This window comes from Gobio gobio (assembly GCF_949357685.1).
Source record: "Gobio gobio genome assembly, chromosome: 16".
Classification (NCBI taxonomy): domain Eukaryota; kingdom Metazoa; phylum Chordata; class Actinopteri; order Cypriniformes; family Gobionidae; genus Gobio; species Gobio gobio.
In genome coordinates, this window is record NC_137109.1 from 28,064,319 (window position 1) to 28,091,854 (window position 27,536).

At 39.2% G+C, this 27,536-nt stretch overlaps 1 protein-coding gene across 1 annotated transcript in view; it reads left to right on the forward strand.

Moving 5' to 3' along the window:
- The window catches only part of tenm2a (teneurin transmembrane protein 2a), a gene marked incomplete at its 5' end in the record, with an annotated part of 338,434 nt that overhangs the window by 240,723 nt on the left and 70,175 nt on the right, over positions 1-27,536 (forward strand). The window contains one exon of the mRNA XM_079839762.1: positions 18,751-18,989. Within this exon, the coding sequence (XP_079695888.1) occupies positions 18,751-18,989 (239 nt within the window). The remainder of the gene's footprint in view (positions 1-18,750; positions 18,990-27,536) is intronic.

The following is a 27,536-nucleotide window of genomic DNA, read 5'->3' on the forward strand; positions in this document are numbered from 1 at the left end:
CAGACATGAATGCTTTGGGACTGCTGATGCCATTGTGTGCAGGATTGGAAAGTTTTGTTCAGTTCAGGGTTTGTAAAGCACACATACATTGACAATATGCCTGTGACCTCCAGCGTTAATTGTCCGCTGTGTTTGATTGGTTTACTTTTGCTGGTGATTATGTGGACACGCCCACCGGCACCTTCCTCATGAGAATTCACCCAGCAGACGTTTCCTGTGGTCTACGTCAGGGGTTTTCAATCTTTACAGATCTTAAAGGCCCCCCCAAGCCAGACTCTCAGCCAAAATAGAGACCAGTATTAAAATGCAAATATTCTCTATAACACTTTATAATAAAATTCATTAAGAACATTAAAATTATTATAAAATGCAAATATGTCTTTATTTCGAAAATTGTTAATAGAAATGCCATGAAAAATTAAGCTCTTTATATTTGTTTTATTTTCGGCATGGACCCCCTGGAGTACCCTCAGGGACCCCTGAAGGTTGAAAACCCTGGTTCTCAATGAACAGTGGAAAGAATGATAAAGAGTTACGGAGTAACTAGAATGTAATTACAGTGCAGCAAATCTAGTGTTATGTTTTTTCCTGACCCTGATAAAACTAATTCTTAAGCATGTTTAGAAGTAAGATATTCATAAATGAGCTTCTTTATTTCATATAGTTTATGCTCATATGCTTTATTTCACACCATGTTTCATGTTGTTTCATTAAAAAAAAAAAAACAATTTGTGTCATATTTAATTAGTTTTCACATTTCACAGAATTTTAATTAATGCTACATCTTATAATATAATTCATCATTTATATATTTAATATATGTGAACTGTGCTGCAAAATGAGTCACAATGAGCAAATTTTCAAAACTGAACAATTGTTATTTTCCCATTCTCTATTAAAAATGATGTATAATTTGTTTGAATCGGACAAAAAAATTACTGAGTTTGATTAACATTAGCCTAATGAAATGACTATATATTAAGACCTACTGTACTACACGGGTCTAAAATAATGTCACACATCAGATGTTTTTCCCCAACAGTTAACCAAACATTCACAAAAGACATAACAGATCATGTTCACGCGAATACTCGCCAAGAAAGATATTTTGAAATACAACAATTCTGTATATGTGTATATCAGGACCGCGCGCTGTCTGAGGCGTCTTAGTGCGCATGTGTCGGATCTGTCAGTCAGCGCAAGTAAGATTGTTTTCATGGACAAAGGAAAGATACTCCTCTCCAAAAACGTACAAATAAAGATACTTTTAGATGTTTAATTGCTATTTGGAGCATTGTGATCGCTAGACGAGGGCTTAATGAACTCATTTTTGTGAAAACCTCAAAACTGACCGAAATCAATATTTTTATCTTTTCACTTTCATATTTAGCTCGAAATAATCCTGTGCGCATTCTGACTCCTTTTGCCAGCACGGGTCCCATATACAGAAACAGAAACATTCAGGAGCATAGAAACTTGACATCATCACTGCCCCATGATGTTCATTAATAAATTAGCTTCGCTACTGAATCGCTATATTATGTTACTCAGCAAGGAGGAGGTGTAACATTGCTGTTTTTGAAGTAATTAAACTCACAGCTTCCTTGCTAGTAGAGAGCACTGCACAGACGCAGGTCATTCAAACACACATCTCACTCTCTGTCATTCTCAATAGACTAATTAATACAAATAAATGTTATAATTCTGTAAAATATATGTAACCGTACCGCACTTTATCTGTGTCTAATTTAAAGCAAACCAAATGTTAGATCTAATGAGTCATATAGCTGAAAAAATATTTGACCCTTCCAGTCAAATTTAGCGCTACAACACCAATGTGGGTAAATGTCCATGGTATAAGCGGGTTAAGCCACGGCTAACTGTGCATTAAAGGATTTGAAGGCACTCTTCTTTGCTTCCATGTCATACATTAAAATAGTTTATGCTGTGGGGCTGTTGAATGAGATACTAGATTAAATTAATGAATTAAAGATTACAAAACATCGTTCTGTAAAGCCTGTTGTTTCATATTAAACCTCTCCTATATTAAAGAGATAGTTCACCCAAAAATTCTGTCATCATTTACTCACCCTCAAGTTGTTCCAAACCTGTATGAATTTCTTCTAATTTCCACTATTCTTCTAATTTCTAATTCTTCTCTTTCCACTATTTTGAAGAATGTCAGTAACCAAACAGTTAATGGCCATTGACTTCCATAGTAATTTTTTCTCTCCATACTATGAAGGCCCATCGACTGTTCGGTTACCCATATTCTTCAAAATATCTTTTGTGGTGTTCAGCAGAAGAAAGAAATTCAAACAGGTTTGTAACAACTTAAGGGTAAATTTTTGGGGTGAACTTACCCTTTAAGCAGCACTAACCCTGACAGGTGACAAATTATGATATTTTTCTTAAAGTACTACTGTCAGGACTCCCGTGGGTTCCAGCATTGCATTATTTCCGTCGGTTCTCTGCGCTGTCGTCATAAATCACTGAAAGTTGCCAATGTGTGTAATATCTATCGGCTTTATGCCTGGGTAATATTTAGACAGCTAACTGGCACTGGATAATTATCTCACAATCCTTCCTCATTTGCACACAAAATTATGAAGCAATCTTAAAATGAAGGGCCGACATTCGGCATTGAATCGTGAATGCTCAGGTGTGTTAGAATGGGCTCCTGTACTGAAGCCATCAGGACTACCCAGCAGCACTAAGCCTGCCATCTGCTGAGACAGAACCGCACTCCCCACACCAATCCAAACCTCACCAAGCCAGGAAGCCGGCCCAAACTCTGGCCCCTCTCCCCATTCCCCTGCTAGGAGTCCCCGCCCCTCTCACTGCAGCTTTTTAATTGGGGTTCTGTCAATGCAGATGGGCCACCTGTCACACACACACGCACATGTAATTCACAAACTCATTTACAATATATTCACATTCATTAACTGCATTACTCATTGCATTTGCGGAGGCTTTGAAGTGTGGCGAGAGAACTCACAAGTACAGATTGGAGCACCAGCAGACCACCCAGGATCTTTGCTGGCATTGCCCAGAATCACACACACTAGTCCTGGGCAACAGGCGGGTTTGTGGGCCTTCTCAGTGGAATCATGCAAGTGCTTGTTCATTTCATTTTTAAGTGTTCCACAGTGATCCACAGGGAAATAGATTTTATTTATGTTTTATTTAAAATAAAATAAAAATGCTGTCATTATTTACCCACCTTAATGTTGTTCTATATTTTAGGATCTTTTGTATTGCTGAAAAAAAATAAAAAATAAAAATAAATGAATAAATAGTATATGGACATTGGGGTGACATGATCTGTTAAAATGATGGCTGACTTTTCATTTTTTGGTGAACCGTCCCTTTAAAATACTATAGAATGACAAATATATAATAATATATTTTTTAATGCACTTGTAAAAATAAATAAATAAAAGAATAAACCATTTTCCCCAAGATTAAAGGTATTTTGTTTTGAGAATAAACTCGACAAAGTCAAGATGTAATATTATGTTTATATTTCTAGAATAGACATTAAATATAAAAATGTACATATAACTATATTAAAAGCATTCAATTTTGTGTTTAAACATACAGTATAGTTTATATATTACTAATGATATTTTTGTCATGTTTGTATTTTGTCCTCAAAAAGTTTGATTTTTTTATTATTATTTATTCCTCTTCCTATTCTAAAATAATGCTGCAAAAAACTTTTAATTTTGTAGAACAGTAGATATAGTAGCAAAAGCCTTTTAATTTTGATTCAACATTCAGGCTGTCAGCTATTTTAGCTCTGGAGGTCTCCAGTTCAGTTTTGCCCTAAAATTGCTAACTTTCATTGAAAATAAATGACTTTCCAGTTGCTTGTTTTTATTTTATTCTGCAAACAACTGTCAGGGTAAATGTCCCTTAAGGGCCAGATGATTGGTGAAAAATGTTCATGTGAAACTAAATTAAGCTGTTTTTGGTGCAAAAACCTTGACTATTGTTATAAGTTGGCTTGAGGGGGGAAATAATGACCCCTTTAAGAATGTAAAAGGTAATTTGAAATGAAATGAAATATGCAATAAAAAAGCTAGATGCCATATTGTGCTTAAATGGGATCCAGCACATTAAGTAGCCGAATAGATCAGAGATGTGTTCAGCTGTGTAAATAGCACAGAATGTCACATGGACAGATAGATGCTCTGTTCCTCAGTGTGCAGAGATGGAGGCTGGGAGAGTCTCATCTCCTCTCGCCTCTGGGTCACACAGCACTAAGCCGACACACTAAAGTTAATAGGCCTATTTTTATTTCTGTATCAACAGTAACAGAGAGAGAGCATTTTCACACACTGCCTACCTCTCCCTCTATAGGAGAAAAACACTGACTAAATCCACCTCTGCAGTTTTATAAACCAAAGAGAGAAAGTTTGGAGGAAAATCTCCAGCCTTATGATGCAACAGCAGCCAAATAGTTCCTTATTGTCTGCACTATTCTAGTTACTTTTTTTGTTGACAAATTGTTGATGAATGGTTAATTTTCCCTTCAGTACTTTTTTGTAAGTACTCTCTCAGGTAGTGTCTCCTTTTCATTTTCTCATTACAATAATATCTAAAAAACCCACCCTACCTAAAATTTTTATTTAAAATCCAGTATGCTTTAAAGGGCACCTATTATGCCCCTTTTTACAAGATGTAATATAAGTCTCAGGTGTCCCCAGAGCGTGTCTGTGAAGTGTCTGATCAAAATTCCTAACAGATCATTTAATATACCATTTTGGAAATGCCAATTTTTTGGGTTTGAGAAAAATGAGCTGTTTTGTGTGTGTCTCCTTTAAATGCAAATGAGCTGCTGCTCCCCACCCCAGAGGGCAGAGCCTTCACAGCTCATGAACACGCAAATGAAAACTGAAACATGATACATCTGGTTATGATCATCGTTTGGTCACGGACACACTCACGTGACATTGCAGTTCTTCATCATCATGAAATATTGTCATCTGCATGCGTTTTAAAGCCTTATCGCTCTCAATCGCTCTCAACTTGAGCACACACTCCCGACGCATGTGCACAGAGAGCTGGATGTCCGTAAGTAGGATATTAAACTAGACAAGTTCTCTTTCATGTGTTATTGCGAATAAACTATCAAATGCACACAAGTTTATGTCAGAAACACAGTTCGCATGAAAACAGTTGGTATGTGCACATATGCAGCAAGTACAGAAATCCTGTGTGTGTATTAGATCTGTGTATTAAAGTGAAAGCAGTGTAATATACAGTAGCCCACCTACTGCTATATCTGCTTTTAATATGAATCAAACAACATAAGATAAACAGAAGATCACTCACTGCTCTTGACTGAATGAACTTTAGTAGCTTTATTAAGAACACATTTCTTTCTTGAATGCTGTTGTTAAATGCTCTGGCAGGAGATAAACATGGCGGACATTGTACAGCTCTCTGAGGGCGGGGTTTATACTAATACGGCAGTGTCAATCAACACTCGTGGGCGGGGCCTGGTAAATGTGACGTCACTTTGCCAGGAATCTGCTTGTTCTGAGACACTGATTATGATTTATGGGGATTAAAAAAAGGAGTGGGTGGATTTTTACCATTATAGGGTGGTTGTGTACACACACTGCCAACACACATTTATGTTCAAACACCATGTAATAATGCCCTTTATTTGTATAATAGGTGCCCTTTAATATAAAATGCGCACATTGTGTTTGATGATATTGTGACGAAAAACCTGAATAGATAAGTTTACTTTCAGATTTATCCACTCTGGGAAATTAAAAAATAAGTTTCAGGCTCCCAAAACGCTGGATCCGTCTGGACGAAATGGCGATACAATACAACATTTTTACATATACCTACATCTAAAAGCGTCTCCGTGTGTACGCCCCGTACACACTGTCCTAAATCAGACTGTGATGAGAATTACTGAAAAAGACACCTAAACTGTACATTTCTAACAATAAACAACTACATTTAACAGCAATCTCTTACATCAGTCATTATGACTTTGTGTCTAAGGTTGCTGACTATAGAAGGTTAGACAAAATGAGAGACGTATGTGAATATAATCTCTCTGAGTGGCCATCCGAATGCTCTTGTGACTAACATGAGTGAGTAACATGACATTTAAAAGCAAAGAATATTTTTCTTTCTTTTTGGAATTGGAGGTCATGCCTGTTTTTTCTGTGCATGTGGGTGACTTTTATAGAGGTTTAGATTGATTACCCTGAATATTCCACCTACAGATTAACACCTTGAGCCATTTAGAGAGGAACACACAGCTCTGTGTGTGTGTTCTCTATGTAAATGATGTTATTTTATAGGTCAGGCCTTTCCTGCTAAAGTAGAAAACCAAACCTTTCTCTGAGAGGTGCCTGCACAGCTGCCAGTACCGGAAGATTGATTGCCAAAGTATGCAGTTGTCAGACAGGTAGAGGAAGGGAGAGGGGTAGAGGAGGGGTTGGGGGATCCGAGAGATTGCTTCGGCTGAGGGAAAGATCGGAAAACAAGGAGGAGGGTGGAATCGGTTTTCGGCAGCATAAATGACTGAAGATGGCCCGGTCCTGTAAAGGCTTATTTCCAATCATAGAGTGAGGCCTCTTCACCAGCTGATGCCTGCTTCAATTTTACTCTCATCTCAGGACGCGCAAGCTGCTCTCTTCCCCTTCCATACAGACTCGTGCACACTCAAATTAGATTCCCGAGCAGGTCGCACTATCACAATTGAGCCGAAGAGGAGGAGCGCATTCACATGCACAGCATTTTGGCGGTGTGTGTTGTCGTTGCGGCCTGGCTGGTGTTTGTTTTCGAGTGTCGTCGTAGCAGGGTCCTGTGTCAACTTCTTAAAGTGCAGCTTGGGTCCGTGAGCCATGAGAGAATTTGATTTGTCTGTTTGTGCAGATATCAGAGATTCAATTTGAGTTGTGTGAAATGCTGCGCACACATTCACAGGTCCGTGAACTCTTTGAACCAGATGTCTTTGCGGTTATTTCTACGTTTGATGTTGTAGCATCCATTCCGCATCATTTCACCTCCATTAGTTATGGGTGATGTAATTTTTGACCTCAGAGGATTCTTATGAATGTTTAATTATGGCACTTGCAGTCTCACTCATGCTTTTTATTCCCTCACACTTTTCAGCTCAAACCGCTTAATACATTCATACTTTTGTTGCATTTCAGATTATTTCACATTTATACTGTAAATGTGACACTGTAAAGGTACACGGTACGTGGTAGGTGTGCTCTGTATCTTTATTTGAAGTTCATTCAATATTTAACATGAACATTGACTTAAAACTATCCTATTTCACATACTTCTGACTGCTAAGGGAGTGGCTAAATTTCCTAAAGCTAGTAGCTGTCAGGCTGTGTCCGTATTAAAATGAACGATGATGGAGATTTTATCAAAAAAACGTATTTAATCAAAAAATCCAACAAAATACATGCTGAAGATTACTGGAGAAAGCTTAGCAAAATTACCATGTTTAACTTAGACAGCACAAAACAAAGAACTGAATGAACTGAGGGCGTAAATACACACGTGCAGCTAATTAACAGAAAGTGAAACAGGTGTGTAATTCAAATCAGTAAGTATAGAAACAAACTAGTGGCAGGAAAATGAGAAAAAGGAACTATAATTAAACCAAAAAAGAACATGCATGTGGCAATAGCAACACATAAGGTATATTTAAAGTGACATTTTCTTGTCAACCATAAAATATTTGTAAAATTGCATATAAAAAAAGGATGAAGTCTTTCATTTTAGACAAGACTATTCTTGTAAAATCCATACAGTAGATGGCAGATTACAGCGTGAAGTGTAAGTACATTTATGCGTTTAAGTACACATTAAGTAGGAGAGAGCGGTGCACAACCTAACGCTTTTTGACTGTCTCAGTTTGTGTAAATCCACTTGGGGTTGAGAGTATTTATTTTTTCCCACATTAATTTCACACGTCTAGTACAAATATGTGGTTTTGTTTCATTAATACAGTGTATACTTTTTTCTTGATTTACCCCGAAAGAATGGAAGTGAAATGTGACAACATGCCCCGTAGGTGAGGTACATGGTAACATGCAAGGGGCACAATGTAACATGACCAAATGACAGCTGAAAATGTTATCTGATATAATCAAACAAAAATATCCATCACAAACTAAAATATTTTGTCAATAAAATACAATTATTAACTTTTTTAAATAAAATAATGGCATTTTTAATCATTAAAAATATGCTAATTTTTGAGTTTGACAACAAACACATTGCTAAATACAGCTGAACAGCATAGTTCAAAACATAATTGTGGCGATGAATAATTTCTGAACATTGACTCTAAGTCATTATTCACCCTTTTCTCTTGGTTTCTCAAAAGAATTCATAAAAGTATAGAATATAATAGCATATTTCTAATAGGGGCTCATTGTAACGCAATGTTACAACGTGGCCGCCTGCCCAACTGGGATTTAAACCGCGGCTCGTATCTTCTGCTGGTTATATCAGCATTAAAGAACTATATCAGCTGTTAAATAACAGATATAAGATTAAAATAATATCAGATTTGTCTTATTTTAAATAAACAAAAAAACAGATGAAAAATAAACTTAAGTAAGAAATGTACTTTTGCTATGGTTAAATAAATGTTCAGTGATATCCAATTTTTTTTTAAATTTTGGCGTAATTTTTTCTCTAAATAATGTTGATATGGCAACTAGTAAATACACTAAGTTTCATCAGCCTGGCATGTGTGGAAAGTTTTAAACCATGCGTGTTACAACTGACCCCGCGCTCCCCTAAACATCATTCGGATGAAGAATCTCACAGACAATAAAGGTGTGTTCGAATTTTTTTTTTTTTTTTTTTAAGATTTATTATGATAGGACAGTAGGTAAACAGGAAGCGAAGTGGGAGAGAGAGAGGGGGACGGGATCAGGAAAGGTCCACAAGCCGGGACTCAAACTCGGGTCGCCCGAAGCGCAACAGCGATATATGTCAGCGCACTGCCCACGAGGCTATTGGTGCCGACCAATTTGTTAAAATATTGTTGAAATTTTCTTTCCCCAGCGCACAAAATTCTCAATCACGTGGATTGCTATTGAAATCATTGGATTTTGTCTCTGAACATTTAGTGATAAATGTGACCGCACCTTAATGATGCCATGATATAATTTGCATACTGAATTGTAATTGGTCTTTATTGCACATTATGTGGCAAGTTCTGCTATTTCATTCATGCAAATTCAGAAAAAGAGCGAAGGAGAATTGTTGCACAATTTTAGGCCATACATGCAGCTTTTAAGGGAGAATAAAAGCAGGAAAATTGTCTTAAAAAAAATAGTTTGAATTCCTGAGCTCAGGCTGAGAAGTGAACAATGCAAAACTCTGCTTCTCTACCTCTTTTCTTTCTTTCCCTCTATTCTTCCACCCCCCTCTTTCTCTCTCTCTCTCAGAATTCATCAGTGGTTGCCAAGGTATCTGTGTGGGGCAGATTTAAATTCTCAGCTGCGCTCCAAGGCCAATTTGTTATCCTAACGGGAGCCAATCAGAATACAGGTGCCCGCAGCTCGCTGAAGATTTATGGGCCCTCTCTCTGCTCGTGCCGCACGCAGATCAAATTCTGGATATGGCACAGCAATCCCAGCAAACATAATTAGAAACGTTTTTGGAGACCTTTGTTTTGGTGTTTAGAATACCCGTCGCCCATAGTTGGATTGCAGGTAAAGATTAGAATGGGGAGAGAAGAAAAGTTTATAAAAGTGAAGTGTAGTTTAGGTCAGGGAGAAACTTCTCTCAGTGAATTGTCTGTTCTCGTGCTGGGTGTTTTGGTAAGTGGGTGTTCCAAAAAAGAATAAGCAGTTAAAAATGTATTTTACTCCTATTACAGCATGCACAGAGAGGTATTTCATGACCGGTCACTTACATGTCTTGATAGGCGCTGATGTTGGTTATTTAAAGTGGAGAAGTGATGTATATAATGAGGGTGTCAATCAGAGGTGTGTGGGCAGCGAATGTGAGATCAGACAGTTAAATGAGGGATAGATCTGGAAATGGAAAGTTAAAAATGAATAAATAAACACTGGTGTTTGACACTAACTACACGTTTGGTGATGAGGGGTCTTCTGGGGCTGTCACAACTAATGAGTGGCAGGGGCCATTTTCAGCAATGCATATTTAACAGGGCTCAATGACACCCACACACACACACACACACACATATGTATAGAGTGAGAACACACACCTGTCTGACTGAGACATGGTCATTAATCACCTCGTGCACACAACACACACCATGACCTCAACAATGACTTCATCAGTGCCTGCAGAGAACTTACAGAACTTATCTCAGCTTATCTCCTTTCTTTGTCTCGCTTTGACCTCTTCTCTTGTCTTCTCTTTTTGTCTGACCTCATTCCATCTCATCAAGTCTGTTGGTCTGTCCTCGTCTCATCTTGTCCCTTTTCCTCTGCCTATCTCTCCTCTCATCTTATCTCTCATCAGGCCTCCCTGTCTCACCTCATCTGTTCTTGTCTCATTTTCTCTCATGTTCTCTCCTTTTCTCCTGTTTTTCTCGCCTCATGTAATCTCATCTCTTTTAGTTCCGTGGTTTTGGCTTTTCTTGTGCTTTTTTTTCTCCTCATTTCTTCTTCTCGTCCTCTCTCCCCATCTCATTTCACCTCACCTCATCTCCTCTCAGCTCTTCCCCTCTTCTCATGTTTACCTCCTCTTCTCTCCTCATCTGTTCTCCTTTAGGTCTTTTGGTCCATTTCCCCTTCTCTTGTCATATCTCCTATGTCCTTATCTCGTCTCCCCTTCTTTCTTCAGTTCTTCTCTTCTTGTCTCATCTCCTCACCTCATCTTGATCCCCTTCTTCATTTTATCTCCTCTTCTCTAGTCTTATCACTGCTGGCCTTCGCTTGTCTCCTCTCAGCTCATCTCCTCTTATGTCACCTCCTCTTCTCATCTTGACTCCTCTCGTCTTTATTTAATCTCCTTTTCTCTCTGCTCTCCTCTCCTCATGCCATCTTTTATCATCAGGTCTCCTTGTCTCATTTTGTCTCCTCTCCCTTTTCTCCTCATCTTATCTGCTCTAGTTAATTTGTTTTGTCTTTGTTTTCTCTAGTCCTATATCTAATGTCCTCGTCTCCTCTCCTTTCTTTATTTCATCGCTTCTTATGTTATCTCATCAGCAGTATCCTTTCCTCATTTACTCTCCTCTCGTTTCATCTTGCCTACTTTCAGCTCGTCATCTCACCTTCCCTTCTTGTCTCGACTCTTCTCCTGTCTCAATTTTATTGAGAGAAGGCTTCTCTCCTTCTCTCATTGTTTTCTGTCTTTCTCTTCTCCTCTCACTTCCTGTCTCCCAGTAAATAAGTCATGTTCCTTCCTCAGATCATTATGTCCCTCGTTTCTCAGTCCCTGTGGACTTTGAAAAGTGCAAAACTGCCATTGTCTCCAGACTGTCCTCTGCACAACCCCACCCTGTCAGCACTCCTTTTTTTGGGCTCAATCTGGCCTCTCTTTATTTCCTGTCCACCCCCTGGTCTGGCTTCATCGCTCTCCCCCTCTCTCTCTCTCTCTCGCACGTCTCCCATCATCTCAGTTGGCTTCAACTCTTCCCCCCAGCTTCCCTCCCAAACAATGCTCGACATAAATCACTGTCAATTAAGCACACCGTGTAAATCAAGCATTTTAATTTCATTCCGCAATTAAGCAACTCCATCCGCATTCGGCTTCCCCTCACTGTCCCGAGATGAAATGAGCTTTCAATAGAGATTCAGCCAATAGCTATGAGTTACACTTCAACTTGAGCGCACGCGCTTCCAAAATGACCTTAATTAATTTCCCTCCGTCACCCCTGTCAGCTGGCAAATTAGTGGCTGCAACCTTCTGCGTGGGTAAAAATGATTTGGCATTTAAGTGACTGACTTGACCTTGCGAGTCACCCGACTTCAGACGGTGAAGGAATGACACGGAGGCGGCCCGCAGGAAGCGGAGCTATATTTTTAGACGTGCACTTCTGCTGACTTCTTGTCACTCTGCTGCTCATTGCAGGCCTGATTACTGCCTACCTGTAACCTGCTAGCTTCCGCTTGTGCACGGTTGCACCTGACAGGAAGAACGGAAGGAAGACAATGCAGGTTCAGATAAAGGCATGGAGCTAGAGGTGGAGGTGCCAACTGTGGCATCACACCATCAATTGGAGAAGCGAGAAGGGTGGAAAGAACTTGTGTGAATACCAAGTAATGCAAAAGTCTGCTTTTTTCCACAGTTGACTGAGCCTCCTGGTTCATGCACACAAGTTCTGCATGTGTTTGTGCACTTTTGTGTGTATGTGTTATGCATGCGTGTGTGAGTCAGTGAGGCCTAAGGCAGTGTAGATGTCACTCTCAGCCGGGGAAAAACAGCTTTGTTATGTAAAGCCACCATGTGGAATCCTCAGTGTGGCCTATATTTATTATACGGCTGCATTATTATCATTTATTACCATTTATTACATTTATCAACTTGCTCTCACTCTCTCCGTCTTTCCCTTAGTGGCTTGTGTGAAGGACAGACCTCTATCTTTTTCTTTTGTATTTTTTCTGTGGTTTGTTTTCCTTATATTTTCCTTTCACTCTATTGTTTCTCTGTTCAATAGTGGTGTGGATTTTTCATTGTTTCACAAGTAGGGGGCGACAAGTGACTGTTTTTATAAGTGGAGTCATTGAATCATTTATGATTTGTTTCCTTCAGGAATTAAACAAGTGACTGTCTTTGTGAAAGACTCACTGAATCACTCACTCAAATGATTTATTCAAAAACACTGATTTGTTCAGGAACAAAAAAGGGTAACTTCAGTGATTTAGCATTAAGCTTTGTATCAGTAGAAACCCGGTAGTATATTGGAATTATGGTACTTTCCCCCCTCATGTCCCCCTGAGACGAGAGAATTATACATTTTATTTCTGGAAAAAATCCTCAGATGACGCAAATATCGTCATTTTGCATGTTTTCAACCTGCCCATAGGGGTGGGATCTCACTCACAGAATGTAAATTCGCACAGCCGCTGCCGCTCAGCTCGGGCATTCATAACGGGGCGGTATGGAGCAAAGTGAGTGTTTCAACTTTTCAATGAATTCCTATGAAAGTTTAGCTTCCATATGCGATCTGATAACGTGCCGGACTGGACACGCACCGAGAATGACAGCCGCGCTTACCTCAGCTCTGCTCAGCTCTTCTCTCGTGATGAATGAAATCTGACTCCTGCTGCGTCTGTGCCGTGACTTTTGTTCGGCTCACTCACACTTTATTGAAAAGACACGTTCAGTTTTTAATTGTAGTGTCTATTCTCTAACTGAACTAAATTATTTTATTACTATGAATATCAAAACGACGTTGGGGTGGAGCCGCGGCGGGCAAGATGTAACCGGTAGGCGTGGCTTTGGGAGTGGACTCGTAGGGCAGCGAAGCAAGTGCATTCTGGGAGTTGTTGTCTTTCACCCACATGAGACAATTATAAATGTTATGTCTTTTCTCAGTCTAGAAGGCACCAAATTCAAAAATAATTTCACATTTCTACTACATAAATGACAGTTTAAATACACATTCATCTTCCCAGCACTGAAGTGCCCCTTTAAGTTATTGTTTTAGACATTCAACCTGATTTATTCAGGAACAAAAGTGACTTACTGAATTGGACATAGCATACTAACATGCTACCCTTTCTATTTCTTTATTTAGAACTTACACTTTTGACACAATACTGTCAGTTTTGTCTATGTAAGAGAGCAGATGTAGGTGCACTGTAGGTTAAAGCTTAAAAATCCCTTGGTGATAGGTTAGTTAGCCGCTGACCCCAGTAGCCCCATCAGGCCTGATTCCAGGGGGGTTCAGTCTGTCCATTCATGGGTGAGTGTGGGATGATAGAGGGATGTATGGGGATAGGTCGATAAGAGATGGGGGTAATGGAAGGGCTGGAGCACGACGGAACAAAAATCAGCTCTGGAAATGGAATCCACCGCTGGAACGTGTCCAGAGATATTGGAAGGCATCTTGTGGAAAGAGGCTATTAAAGATCACAGGAGTGAGCAGCTTGTGGCCGTTACCCTGGTAGGTTAGAGGTATGAGGGACGGATGTGTCTGGGGGGTAGTGTGTGGCGGCTGGTCTAAAGACAAACCTTTTAGGCTGATACCTGACCGGAGAAAGCTCTCAGCCTTTCGATTCGGTCTTAATAGAGACGGGACCTGATAAAACACGACAAACCCCATGACCCCACGCTAATCACAACGGCAATGTGACTGCAGCTAATCCATTTTACACTACATCTTTTTTAAAACTGCATCCGTGCTGCTGGCACGAACAGGCTTTGTGTGAGACGAAAGTTCTCATTTGCAGGGCAGGAAACACCAGTATGGGGCTCAGAGCAGTAATTAACTGCTAAATTATTTAAGTACAATGCTAAATTGTACAAGTATCATCAATAATCTATTGTAGCATTAAGGCTATGTTAGTAAGTATCACCGCTAATGAGAGCAGCACTGAAGAGACTGGAGAACACCAGTGTGACACCAGAGAGACCGTTGTGACAGCTACTTTCTGAGTGATGTAATTTCTTAAAGGTGAACGTTTCTTTTTTTCACACAGAGGTAATATAGCAGATAAATCACTTTTAAGATTATTTTTGACTTTTTGAGCTTGAGCCTATGGTCATTTTAAGAACGGTGTAAACTCTTCTCAGTTTCACAGATGAAAGACATACAGAACAATATAATAGGGATTAGATGATGACAGTTTTTTTTGTATTTATTGTATATTTTGTATTTGAATGTTTATCTGCCATAAAGTAAACAATGGCCTGTGAAGCTTATATAGCAATACATTTAAATACAGCAACAATAACTAAACTACTAACTGCCGCATCATTTTTAATCTACAAAAATATAATTGACCTGTAGCCAAACATTTTCCAAAATGTATAAATGATCATGTATCTATATAAACCGATCAGGCATAACATCATGACCATTGACAGGTGAAGTGCATAACACTGACTATCTCTTCATCGTGGCACCTGGGTGGGATATAGTTGGCAGTAGGAGAACATTTTGTCCTCAAAGTTGATGTGTTAGAAGCAGGAAAAATTAAGAAGTGTAAAGGCCATTACATACTCCGCAAGAACAATTAAAAAAGTCCTCGTTACCCAAAATTACATCATTTTGTTCTCGCAGCCCTGGTTTGGTAGTTCTCGCAGCTTGTTCTTGTCACATAACCTGAACAGAACTTTTGTCTTGTGGGTGTCCGAGAACTATTGTGTTTAATAAAGTCTTGTGGATGTTGTTGGAAGTTAAATCGCGCTTTGTTGTAGAATCGTTGATTTACTTAAATTAGAACACGAGACTCAACAGAAAGAAAATAAACTAAGTAAAAGAAAGGAAAATGAGACAATACCAAGCAAGGCCCACTTTCAGTCAACCATTCAATAGTTATATCAATTACATAAATTGTGAGTGATTTTTATGCATAATGGTCACGTGTATTGGTATAGACATATTTAGACATGATAGAGAATTATGCAGTAGAAGGCTGTTTGAATGCAAGTCCGGTTATCATTCTTTTTTAATGATTTGATGCAGTTTATATGTAACAGCAGTCTCTATGGGTTTTCCTGTGGATTTTAACTGTGTCACTCAGAGTTCAATTAAAGGTCGTTGAGACGAAGGGGATCTGATTTGGCTCTTTTCTTGGAGGTCAAACAACCTCCGTTATCTTGGTGTGGCCCAGAGCTTGCAAGGCAATAAAGTACTTAGCCGTGGTTTTGTTAGCATGCCGGAGACTTCTCTGGTGATAGATGGTTGATTTTGGGGTCTGGAGTGTTGAGTTGGGTTTTATGTGGAATTATGTTTGAACGAATCATCTGGAAGAATCATTTGTGTCTGGTGCGCCCTCAAATCCTACACTGGTCTGGTCAGGGCAATTGTGGTTTTGGCAGCAAAAGGGGGACCAACACAATGTTAGGATGGTGGTCATAATGTTATGCCTGAACAGTGTATATCAATTTGTAACTAAATATAGACTTCTACTGACAGAGCCGGCCCTAGACCTTTGGGGGCCCTAAGCAAAATTTGGTTGGAGGCCCCTTTGACCGTTTTAAGTAAGGCCTAAAGCAAAGCAATGACTACCTTATAACTATACTGTACACATTATATCTACTATGTTTTTATTTTATTTTTTAGTCTATTAAATTATGTTTTAATTATTCTATGTATACTGTATGCTAATTTTCTTTTTTACGCTGCTGGTCCTGAGTACGTATTTCGTTCTTATGTGGCAACATGTACAGAATGACAATAAAAGACCTTGAGTTCTTGAGTTGAGTTCCATGTTTGATGTCTAACAGTATAATTATGATACCACTGAGCTGAATGGCAGTGCAGTGCAATGAACACACTGCTGAACTTGCTGAATAAAAAGACTGATAAAGTGATTTTCACTGACAATCAAAGAAACATTTTTAATTGACACAAGAGTTTAAGAGGCACAAACAACAGCCTATATATAATTGAAATGAAATAGAGCAAATAGAATAATATTTAATACATTTAAATAAACTATTATATAAAATAATAAATAGAACATTTAAATGGTTTAACTTTTCAAATAAACAAAATTAACAATATCTAAAACACCACAAACAAGATTAAAAGTAACAATAATAATAATTAGGTAACATTTCAATAGAACTATTAAAATCCAAACTTGTGTATTTGTGTCTTCTTGGGTGACATGACTGTGTTGTGAACCAGGAAAAGAAGTGGTTGATGGAGCTGCAATAAAGAAAATAATTATATATAAAGTTAGACTTAATTTTTTAAAATGCAGACGGTTATCATTTTACAGTACCTTTATATTCACCAACAGCTGGAGCTTTGCTAACTGGCAGCATATACTTTAATAGTGCCCCTGGAAAGGGGACATAAGGAGTAAATTAATGTTAGCCCTTTAGTGAAGAAGCCAAACTGGGGTTGTATTGTTCTGTTAAATGCTTTAACATCACAGCAAATGGTATAATACTAAACCAATTTTATGCAGCATGTTATTAGCATTTATTACATGGCTTGGTTGAATTCCAATGTAGAATGCGGGTCTGTTACGTCTTGATAACAGCCCGCTGTGAAGTAGCTATAACACACCGTTGAGCAGAGCGTTGCTATGGACGCGGAACGGACTATTTTCTTTAGCGGAAGCAACAATCGTTTTTAAATCAATAAACTCCTTTTTAGATCAATATTTTGTGTCAAATTATTAATGGATTTGGTAGGTATCCATGTAATAAGAGGGATAATCTATAGCGAGCTGCGAGGCGGTTTTTATTCGCTATAACAACCGCCTCGCTATACTGCGAGCGAGAGAGACTAACTTATATTTAGACTGCAGATTATCCATACATACACAGGTATCGGAAAATTAAGCCTACAGGTTTACGTACCTTTATCTTCTTGCTTCTTTTCTTCTTCCAGCCTCTTCTTTTGTCGTTTTTCATGGCCAGAAAGATATTTTCGTTTCTTGTTGTCAGACATCGTCGACGTCGGAGTCACTGACTGACAGGTGACGAGTGACATGATGTGACTGACATCACAGGGTCAGTCAGGGGTCAAGATTAGCGGGGAACTCGCCATAATAAAGAACTAAATAAATAACAACTGTGCTTATCATGATGCCTGATAAAGAGCGCTGTAGGCCAATTTCTTTCTTTCTTTTTATTTATTTATTTTATGTTACTTTTGATGTATGATTTTTTTTTCAGCAATGACTCTAGGGGGCCCTCTGCTGGCCACGGGGCCCTTTGCAATTGCAAGGTTCGCTTAGTGGCTGGGCCGGCTCTGTCTACTGATAAACTATCTTCTTTTCATGTCAACTTTTAGAGCAGAATTAGCTGTTTGTCCAAACAATGAAGGCAGGTGGAGCCGGAGTGTTTTGGAAACAATTCTGTTTAGCACAGAAATTACACTTTTAAAGCTAGTCAGGGGTAAAAGGGATGTGTGATGCATTTGTTGGATCTTTCAAATTGCACACCGTAGAGAAAAGCATTCAGTGGAATCCTGCCAGGCTGTTGTTACATGACTCTGTGGTCTATGAACCACATTTTAGCTTAACACTGATTATTAGTGAGTACGTTCTGCCTCTCTGTAGTCTCGGTGCTGAAGCTGGATATTAACAAATCACGTCCTGTTTGTCTGCGCCAAGAGTCCGTTTATAAGGCTGTAATGATTAATCTCTCTGTGAAGTACACAGCAATATCCTCTTGTCTATATTTTTCTATTCATTAGCTCAACGGAAATGATTCTGCACCAGAGAGCCGCGCCGCTGCGTACGGTCTCAGTGAATTGTGTCTCTGTACAGAATGTGTTTGTCGTTGTACCTGAAAGAAGCGGAGGCTCTTGAATTATTGAGTGACTTTGTTGTGTAAGTGTCCCTCGGTGGGCCGGGACAGGCCTGCGGTGCTGTATGTTCTTGTGCCATATGTCCACTGCTCCACACTGAGGCGCTGCATACACTGTCCTTCACCCCCAACAAGTGCCTGTGACACTCAGCGGTCAACACAATACACACACACACACACACACACATATATATATATATCATAAAGCTTAGAAATGGAGACTGCTGCAGCTAAGGATGTTTGATACTAGAGATGGATGTGACCTTCCATGTGTGCTTGAAATACTAAAAGCACTATTTATCTTTCTCTTTTCTGCAGGCATTTCCTGTTTAAGACCTCTTCTGGGACCACGCCTCTATTTAGCAGCTCATCACCCGGTTACCCTTTGACCTCCGGCACAGTATATTCGCCCCCACCGCGGCTCCTACCCAGAAACACCTTCTCCAGAAGCGCCTTCAAGCTGAAGAAACCATCCAAGTACTGCAGCTGGAAATGTGCCGCCCTGTCTGCGATCGCTGCTGCCGCCCTGCTGGCCATTCTGCTGTCTTACTTCATTGGTAAAATATCTATTTCACACTTTTTTTGGCTGTATATTTCCAATGCTTTTGTATTGAGTGTGACGTACCATTTTACATCAGACACTGTAACGTAGGAAACTATTATTGCATAATATTTTTTTTAATCATTTGACAGACTCATTTATGCGTTATAATGAACACTTATATCTGAACAAACAGTTATTCGGTAAAAGCAATAAGCAGATCATTTAATTCCACATAGAGATTAAGTAGGCTATTCATCATTAGTGAGCGCGTGTGTGTGTGTGTGTGTGTGTGTGTGTGTGTGTGTGTGTGTGTGTGTACTGTATGTGTGTGCATATTTTATCCAGATGCTGCTCATTATTGAATGTGCCTGAGGAGAAATGTAGAAATGTTACCTAACTCATACCGGTTGATCTGTGACTAGAACTCACCAGTTACATTGTTAAGATCTGAATTATTAAAAGCAACTAAGCTGCCCAGCTGGCTTTTTCGAAGGACTCTTGTTCCTATGGAAGACTATTTCTGCCACAGAGTGAAAAAAAAAAAAAATGTGGAGATATTTAAAACAAAACATCTCTCTAGTTTTATGACATTTACATGCACGCAAATAGCTCAGTTGGATAGAAATGCCTTCATGTAAACACCTCAGTGAATCCAAATTAGCTCGATTCGAGTTAAATTTCGATCAAATTGAAAGGGGTGGTCCTTTTAGTTATGTCATCAAGGGAAAAAATACAATTAAGGTTTTTTTTACATTGGACGTGATTTTGACGTACGAATAATTCACGCGATGGTTTTATTTTTTGATCAGCTGTTTGTGTAATGAGTGCTTCCACACCGAACGCAAATGTGCTGTGGCGAAAAAAACGTGGTTTATTTTTTTAGTTTCAATGCTGTTTTTTTTAACTCTCGCAGTGACAGAAAAGGCTTAAACCAATCACATACAAGGAAACAATGGTGATGAAACCCACTGTAGGCTACAGACAACGATATCATAACCTTTTGAGTTACTCGTTGATATTTTTTCTAAACCTAATTGTGTCCGCGACTATAGAAAGTGAATGTGTTTCCGTCAGTACGACTGTGGCACTTAAATGTTTACATTGTGACTCAACTGGAACCATAGCTGCTCCTGATCGATCAGTTCCTGAAGTGTTTGGTTTGTCTCGTCAGATGCGCTGCTACTGTCTCCGTAGGAGCTCCTCAAATTTTCCCACGGACATTTGAAAGTGAGTGCGGAACCGGCCATGATAAAGTTTTAGCTCCTGTACAAGATTAGCATACTCCCCTTCAGACTCTCTGTTCTTTTAAGACTTGGTGCACCCAAAACCTTCTTTTTGGTCTTTTAAATAAAATGAAAAGCTTGTCTTCACTGAATGAAGTGTCCGTGTTTTCTCAGTTGTCGCCGCAAAGTTGTGTCGCGGCTGATGTGAATGGTTTGGACGCAAACTATTCGCACACGAAATATTCGCTTTTTCGTTACGCGTCTAAAGTATAAAGTATAAGTTCGTATAAAGGGCCTTTATACTCACAGTAGCTCCGGTGAAATTATAGCTTTCCTTTTGCAAAGGCTGTTTATCAGAGTTGCCAACTTTGATTGCCTGGCTGGAGTGAGTTTTGAATTGAATTTTGAATTTTGAGTTTTTGAATTGATCACATGCAACTTTTTGGATCCAACAATTTTTTTTATTTATTTTTACTCTTAGTACTGTAAATTACTCATATACTTTTGGTACTAATGTACGGTGGCCCAGTAGTGCACAACACAACAAAATATAAAAAGCAAACATAAGTTCACAACACAACCAAAACAAGCCACAACACAACGAAAAAGCCACAACACAAATAAATCAAGCCACAACACAACGGAAACAAGCCACAACACAACGGAAACAAGCCACAACACAACGAAATCAAGCCACAACACAACGAGAAAGCCACAACACAAATAAATCAAGCCACAACACAACGGAAACAAGCCACAACACAACGAAATCAAGCCACAACACAACGGAAACAAGCCACAACACAATGAAAAAGCCACAACACAACGAAATCAAGCCACAACACAACGGAAATGCTCCCAACCACTCGGGGTCACTCGGAGCGCGGTAAAGTTGCCACTGTTCTATAGAGTCGGCAATCTTACAAAGAAATCAATACCACAATTAGTTTTAACAGTATGTAGGCTAACCATTGTTTATCGGTATGAAATATTAATTTAAAATCACCTACATGCATTATAGCTGCATTTTTATGCTCGAGAATGCTTTGACCCGATACCACGGCACTAAGGGAACGTCTGCCAATTCCACCAATTGGTTGAAACGTATAATTTGTATGAATTAAAATTGCTTTTAACATTTAAAAACAGACATGTTAAAATTCCACAGCTTGATTGTATTGGTTAAACTGACTTAATAATGCACAACACAACATTGGAATTTGAAAATGAAAAAAAAGTTAATTAAAGGGGCTATATGCGTTTTTCTGAAATTTAAACTCGCGACTGACACCTGTGGCCAAAAAACAGAACTGCTCTCATTTTCTGCTGGCTCTCGCAGTGGTGGTGACGTCACATCCGCAGACAGCGCGGGAAAAGACGACCCGCCAGAAAATATGAAAAATAGGATACAGGCTTATAGGTGCACCCACTGTGAGCGGACAAGGTGTCAGTATGCTCATCAGGAGATCTTTGAGTCATAAATGGTAAAATAAAAAGGCTATTGTTACGTTTATTTTGGGGAAAAAGTTGCATATAGCCCCTTTAATTCATACAAATTATGTTTCAACTTGGTGCAATTGGCAGACGCTCCCTTAGCGCCGTGGCAGCGGAGCAAAGCGTTCTCGAGTATAAATATACAGCTATTATGCACGTAGGTGATTTTGAATTGATATTTCATGTTGATATACAACTGCACACTTAAAACTAATCGTAGTGTTTAAATATTTGTAAGATTGGCGAATCAATAGAACAATGCAAGGAAAACTAACTTTACCACACTCCGAGAGTCCCCTAGTGGTCGGGAGCATTTTCGTTGTGTTGTGGCTACTTCGTTGGGTTGTGGCTTTATTTCGTCGTGTTGTGGCTTCATTCCGTTGTGTTGTGGATTTATTTTGTTGTGTTGTGAACTTATGTATGCTTTTTAAATTTCGTTGTGTTGTGCACTACTGAGCCACTGTACTAATTTTTTGAAGCATTAAAAAATGCATATTTTTGACTAAATAATTATGCCCACATATCTGTTGCCATACAAATGTTGCTGTAAGTGACGTTAGTGACAATGCATCACAAACACAAAGTTTTCAGGCCAAATAGAATATTTTACTTGCCTTTTTTTACTGGTTCGGGGGCACAAACACCAATTTCACCGCTATACCTTCATTTTCTTCTTTGATACAGTAGACATCTCTGTTTTGATTACATTGCGAAGTGCAAAATAAATTTGACTGGTGCAGAATCTTGCTGCTTTATATCAGTTCAATGGTTTTGGACTGATAGTCTAGTCCCGTGCTAGTGGGGAAATCCTATAGGCATTTGGCTTACTTGTGAAAAATTATTTCAGTCTATTTACAGCGTTTTATTTACTCCATAGATATCCATGTCATCCCTAAAGACAAACCTAAAGTAAACCTCTTATTGTGGAGGACACTTTAAATGCTAAGCATTGCCATGAGTCTTTAACCCTGCACTGCACTGTATGCGCTTGTGATTATTTTCAATAAGGCCTCTCTGGTTTGGTTGTTTGTGAGTGTATGTGAACGTCAGTTATTGGGTAATGGAGAAGCATGGCCTTCCCCTCACACCTCACAGAGCATCGTAAGGACCCCCAGTGGAGAGCAGAAATGAGTCCTCGCTCTTCACACTGGATGACTTTAATACTGAGGGTGTGAACAGCATGAGAACGCAAAAGAAAATGAGAAAAGGCACACTCTCAATGAACATCAGAGAGAAAGTGAGATAAGAGACACAAAGCCACATAGACAGACAAAAGTGGACACAGAAGAAGAGGGTGGCTTTCTGTGGCCTCTATTAGAAGCACACCTGGGCTGGGGAGTTTTGCTCTGGCAGGATGCCTCAGTCCCCTCTGTGTCTCGATTTAAAAGCCCCAAGCAAGGGGCAGATGTGTCACACGGACCCGCGCTGCCCCTCTTCTCTCTGGAGACCCCACTCAACAGATGGGGCAGTCAGCAAGTGCAGGAGTCAGCACAAACGCCCTTGTTCTTCCTGCCTGCATCGCTGTATGTGTATTCAGCTACCCGTCTGCCTTTCCCATGTCCTTCAGTGCTCCACAGTCTTTTGTTCTGTCTGAAACTCAGCTCAGTTATCTCGCTCCAAATAAAACTACACAGATATGCAGTTATCGAAACCAGGGAAAGGATGCTTCAGCATAGAGGCCTCAAATAGTGTTCGGACATTGAAGTGAAATTTAAAAGTACCATTCAACAGTTTTAGGGTCATTTTTTATGTTTTGAAGTGTCTTATGCTCACCAATGCTGCATTTATTTGATCAAAAATACAGTAAAACAGTACAATATTATTGCAATTTAAACTAACATTTCTATTTTAATATCTTATCAAATATAATTTATTTCTGTGAGGGCAAAGCTGTATTTTCGGCAACCATTACTCCAATCTTCAGTGTCACATAATGCTTCAGGAATATTTCTTGTTATTATCAATGTTGAAAACAGTTGTGCTGCTTCATTTTACATACAAATCTTAATGACCCCCAAACTTTTGAACGGTAGTAAATGTATTATATAACCAAATAAGTGGCATTTATTTTTTAAAGATTTTTATTTTAAGAAATGTATTTTAAGATTTGTTCAGTTTAACATATTTAAACAACAGATAGATAAAAAAGTATTAAATCATGTTAAATGTTAGTGGATATCTATGGATGTGAATATCTACATCTGTGGATGAATTAAATGAATTAAAAGTCATTTAAAAAAATGTTTCAAAGTCAAAAGTGAAGAAGTTAGTACTGACAAAAGCATCTGGCTTCATTTGTTTGCAGATGCCACTGTTTTGTTCTGTAATCCAACTAAATTGATGTATTTGTAATTGTTACTTAGTGTCCAACCACTTATCAAATAGGAATGACTTGTATAACTGCTGTATGTTGTTTGAAATCAGAGGTCAGACTTTTATTTCGGTCTGAACAGGATTCACTCAATAAATGTGTATTTACTTTTCTAAAGGTAATTCTAGCCACACTGTCAGCAGTATTCTGTGGATGCAGGTCTTAACTGCCAGAAACTGGCCCTGCTTAAGCTCTCTAACAGTGTGTTCATGGACGTGTTCACGTGTGTTTGTGTGTGTGTGATTGTGATTGTATATTAGTGCATCCCCACAAACAGATAAATGTGCCACTGCAGCATTTTCCCCAACACAGACGTGGCTGCTAGTCCACTGAGAGCTGCCCAATCTCCCTGGGAATGGAGGGAGCACACAGGGGAGAGAAAGAAGTTATTTTTATTTCCACATATTTTACTGGAGGCATGAAAGGCTCCTTTTTGCTGCTTTCTCTTTGGGGATGGATAACTGTCCCAGAACGGCACCATAGCCCCATAAAGCCTAAATTCAGCACCAGGAGAGGAGAGCTCACAGATGCTCGTACTAACACATTTCAGCTCCCCGTGGCTTACATTCACACACACACACACACACACACACATGTTGGATTTTCATGTTTTATGGGGACTTTTCATAGGCGTAATGGTTTTTATACCGTACATACCGTATTTTCTATCCCCCTACACTGCCCCTGCCCCTAAACTTACCCATCACAGGAGACATTCTGCATTTTTACATTTTCAAAAAACATCACTTAGTCTGATTTATAAGATGTTTTCCTCATGGGGACCTAAAAATGTCCCCACAAGGACGAAGATTTCGGATATTGCCATCTTTGTGGGGACATTTTGTCCCTATAACGTAGGGATTACCAGTCCACACACACACACACTCACTCACACACAGGTGTGCAGAGCAGTTCTCTATGAGGAGAGGAGATGAAGACCTGATGAAATGAGTTGAGATACAGTAAGACCAGGAAAAGGAATTAGACAAATTGACACAAGCTGACTGTAGACCAAACAAGAAGTGAAACATTAAGATAAGACAAGAAATAGAAGCATTGAGACAATAGAATAATGAGAACAATTAATACAAGATGAAAACTGTGGTGGAAAAAAATCATGAGACAATTTAGACATGATAAGATGAGACAATAGAAAGAGATGAAACAAATTAACACAACGTGAGGAAAAATAATCAAATAGAGACAGGGCAAAATGAAAAAAGAATGAGACAAACGAGAGCAAATGAGAGAAGCGTCAAGTTAAAACCACGAGGCAGTGATGAGATGAAATGTTAAGAGAGGTGTTGAGACAAAATAAGAAGGATTGAGATGAGAATGAAATGAGACAAAATAACAAAAGACGAGAAGAAAAGTATCAAAAGAAGACTGAGAGACCATTGAGAAAGATGAGGCCAAACACCTTCAAGATGGAATGGGATGGGATGAGATGAAGATGAAATACGAGAACAGAATAGAAGATAAACATTTAAGCAAAATAAAAAAAGGAGAAAAGAGATGAGACCAAATGAGAAAAGAAGCATCAAGATGAGACAAGAGAGACAGGGATGGGATGGGAGAAGCATTGAGATAAGGAAGAAAAATTAAGACAAATTAACAAACTAATGAGGAAAAGCTTCAAAATGAGATGAGATAAGACAAGACAGAAATTAGACAAAAAAACAGGATGGGGATAAAAGAAAAGTCTCAAAACAAGAAAAGAGAGTGTTGAGAAGAATGAGACGAGACAAGAATAGACAGGACAAGAGAACAACATTGTACAAAATAACACAAGATGAGGCCAAAACGAGAGGGGAAACATCAAGATGAAGGGAGACAAGAGAAACAGAGATGAGATGAGAGGATAAGCAAAGTGTTGAGACCAGAAAGAGATTAAACAAAGGTGAGAAGAAAAGAATTAAGTAGAAAATGAGAAAAGGAATGAGACAAACGAGAAGCATCAAAATGAGACAAAACTGTAAGCAAAGCATTGAGACAAAGGAAATAAAGTAGGCAAATTAACACAAAATGAGAAGAGAAGCAGCGAAGTGAGAGGACAAAAATGAGAAATATAGATGATACAAAAGAAAAAAACAGGATGAGAAGAGAATAAATGTGTCAAAACAAAATAGAGAAGAGATTCGTTCCATGCATTCATGACATCACTCTCGCCACTGTGTTGTGAGGCTGCTACAGCAGGGATGGGGTTGCTAGGATACAGGTGAGCGGCCCTGATGCAAAAGAGAAACAGGTCTGTCATCATATGTTGTGGAGAGGACAAACGCTCAGCAGCTCCCTCGCGGTCTCGTCTGCGCTAAAGACTGCTTGATTCATTGGCCCAGAGTGATCAAAGAGAGGAAGAGGGAGATAGAGGGAGAGCGGACAGGGGCAGATGGAATGTGTAACAGAGATAACAAGGTTTAGACTCCATCAGGCTACATGCTGATTCCACAGGCTGCAGTCTGGATGGCTCAGAGCCCGGTGAGGAAAAGCACAACATCAGACCAGCAACAGGAAGACGACAACTCACTTATATGGCACACTGACACAGCTAAAGGAGCTATATACAGTAACTCAGTAAATACACACCATAGATGGCAAGTTATGCATACTTGCTGATGAACATGTTATACACAAGTAGACCATTTTCTTTGATCCACTTCTTGTTGGTACTTGAACGTTTTAACAATCAGAATTTTGGGCGAGGGTCAAGCATAGGGTTTGGGTTAGGTTTCTTGAACAGCATGTTTATTAACCAGTCCTTGTCCACTGAGTTAAGGGTTATTTTGGGATAATGATCAGGGTAAGCACATACCAGTCCTCACTTTTTTTTTATATACATCAAATGTAAATGTATGTCCCTGTTACACTTAATTTTCCTGGTTAAAGGTGCACTATGTAAAAAAAAAATCAGTAAAACATCCAAAAACCATTAGGCCAGTGTAATGCTGCTTTCACACCAAACGCGAATAGAGCGTCAAAATCGCGTCTAGTTGGACGCTTGAACATGTTGAATCCATTCGCGTGTCCACAGCACACAAGATGAACCACTACAGGACAGCAGAGCCAGCGGCAAACATCAGAAGGACTAGCCGAGGAAAGGCTGCTCTCGCCGGGGTTAATGAGCCCGGTGATCGCCTGGATCTCACAACTCCAAAAACGCAAGATTTAAAAAAAAAAAATAGGCACTCTCTTTATAAATAAACCACAGATTTGAGCTTTAAACAACTACATTCTGCCCTGAAAAAGCCTTAAAACTACATTTTGTGGCACAATAGTAGTACGTATTTTCAAATTATGCAGGGTTTCTCATCACTTCACTTTACCACGTGATAGCAGCAAGCAGGCTCATGATTGGTTAACGCGTTGCGAATTGACCTCAAAGTTCAATTTTTTCAACTCGGGCGTCAGACGTGAATTCGCTTCAGACGTGTGAATGCACAAAAAGCACCATTCGTGCAAGACGCTCAATTTG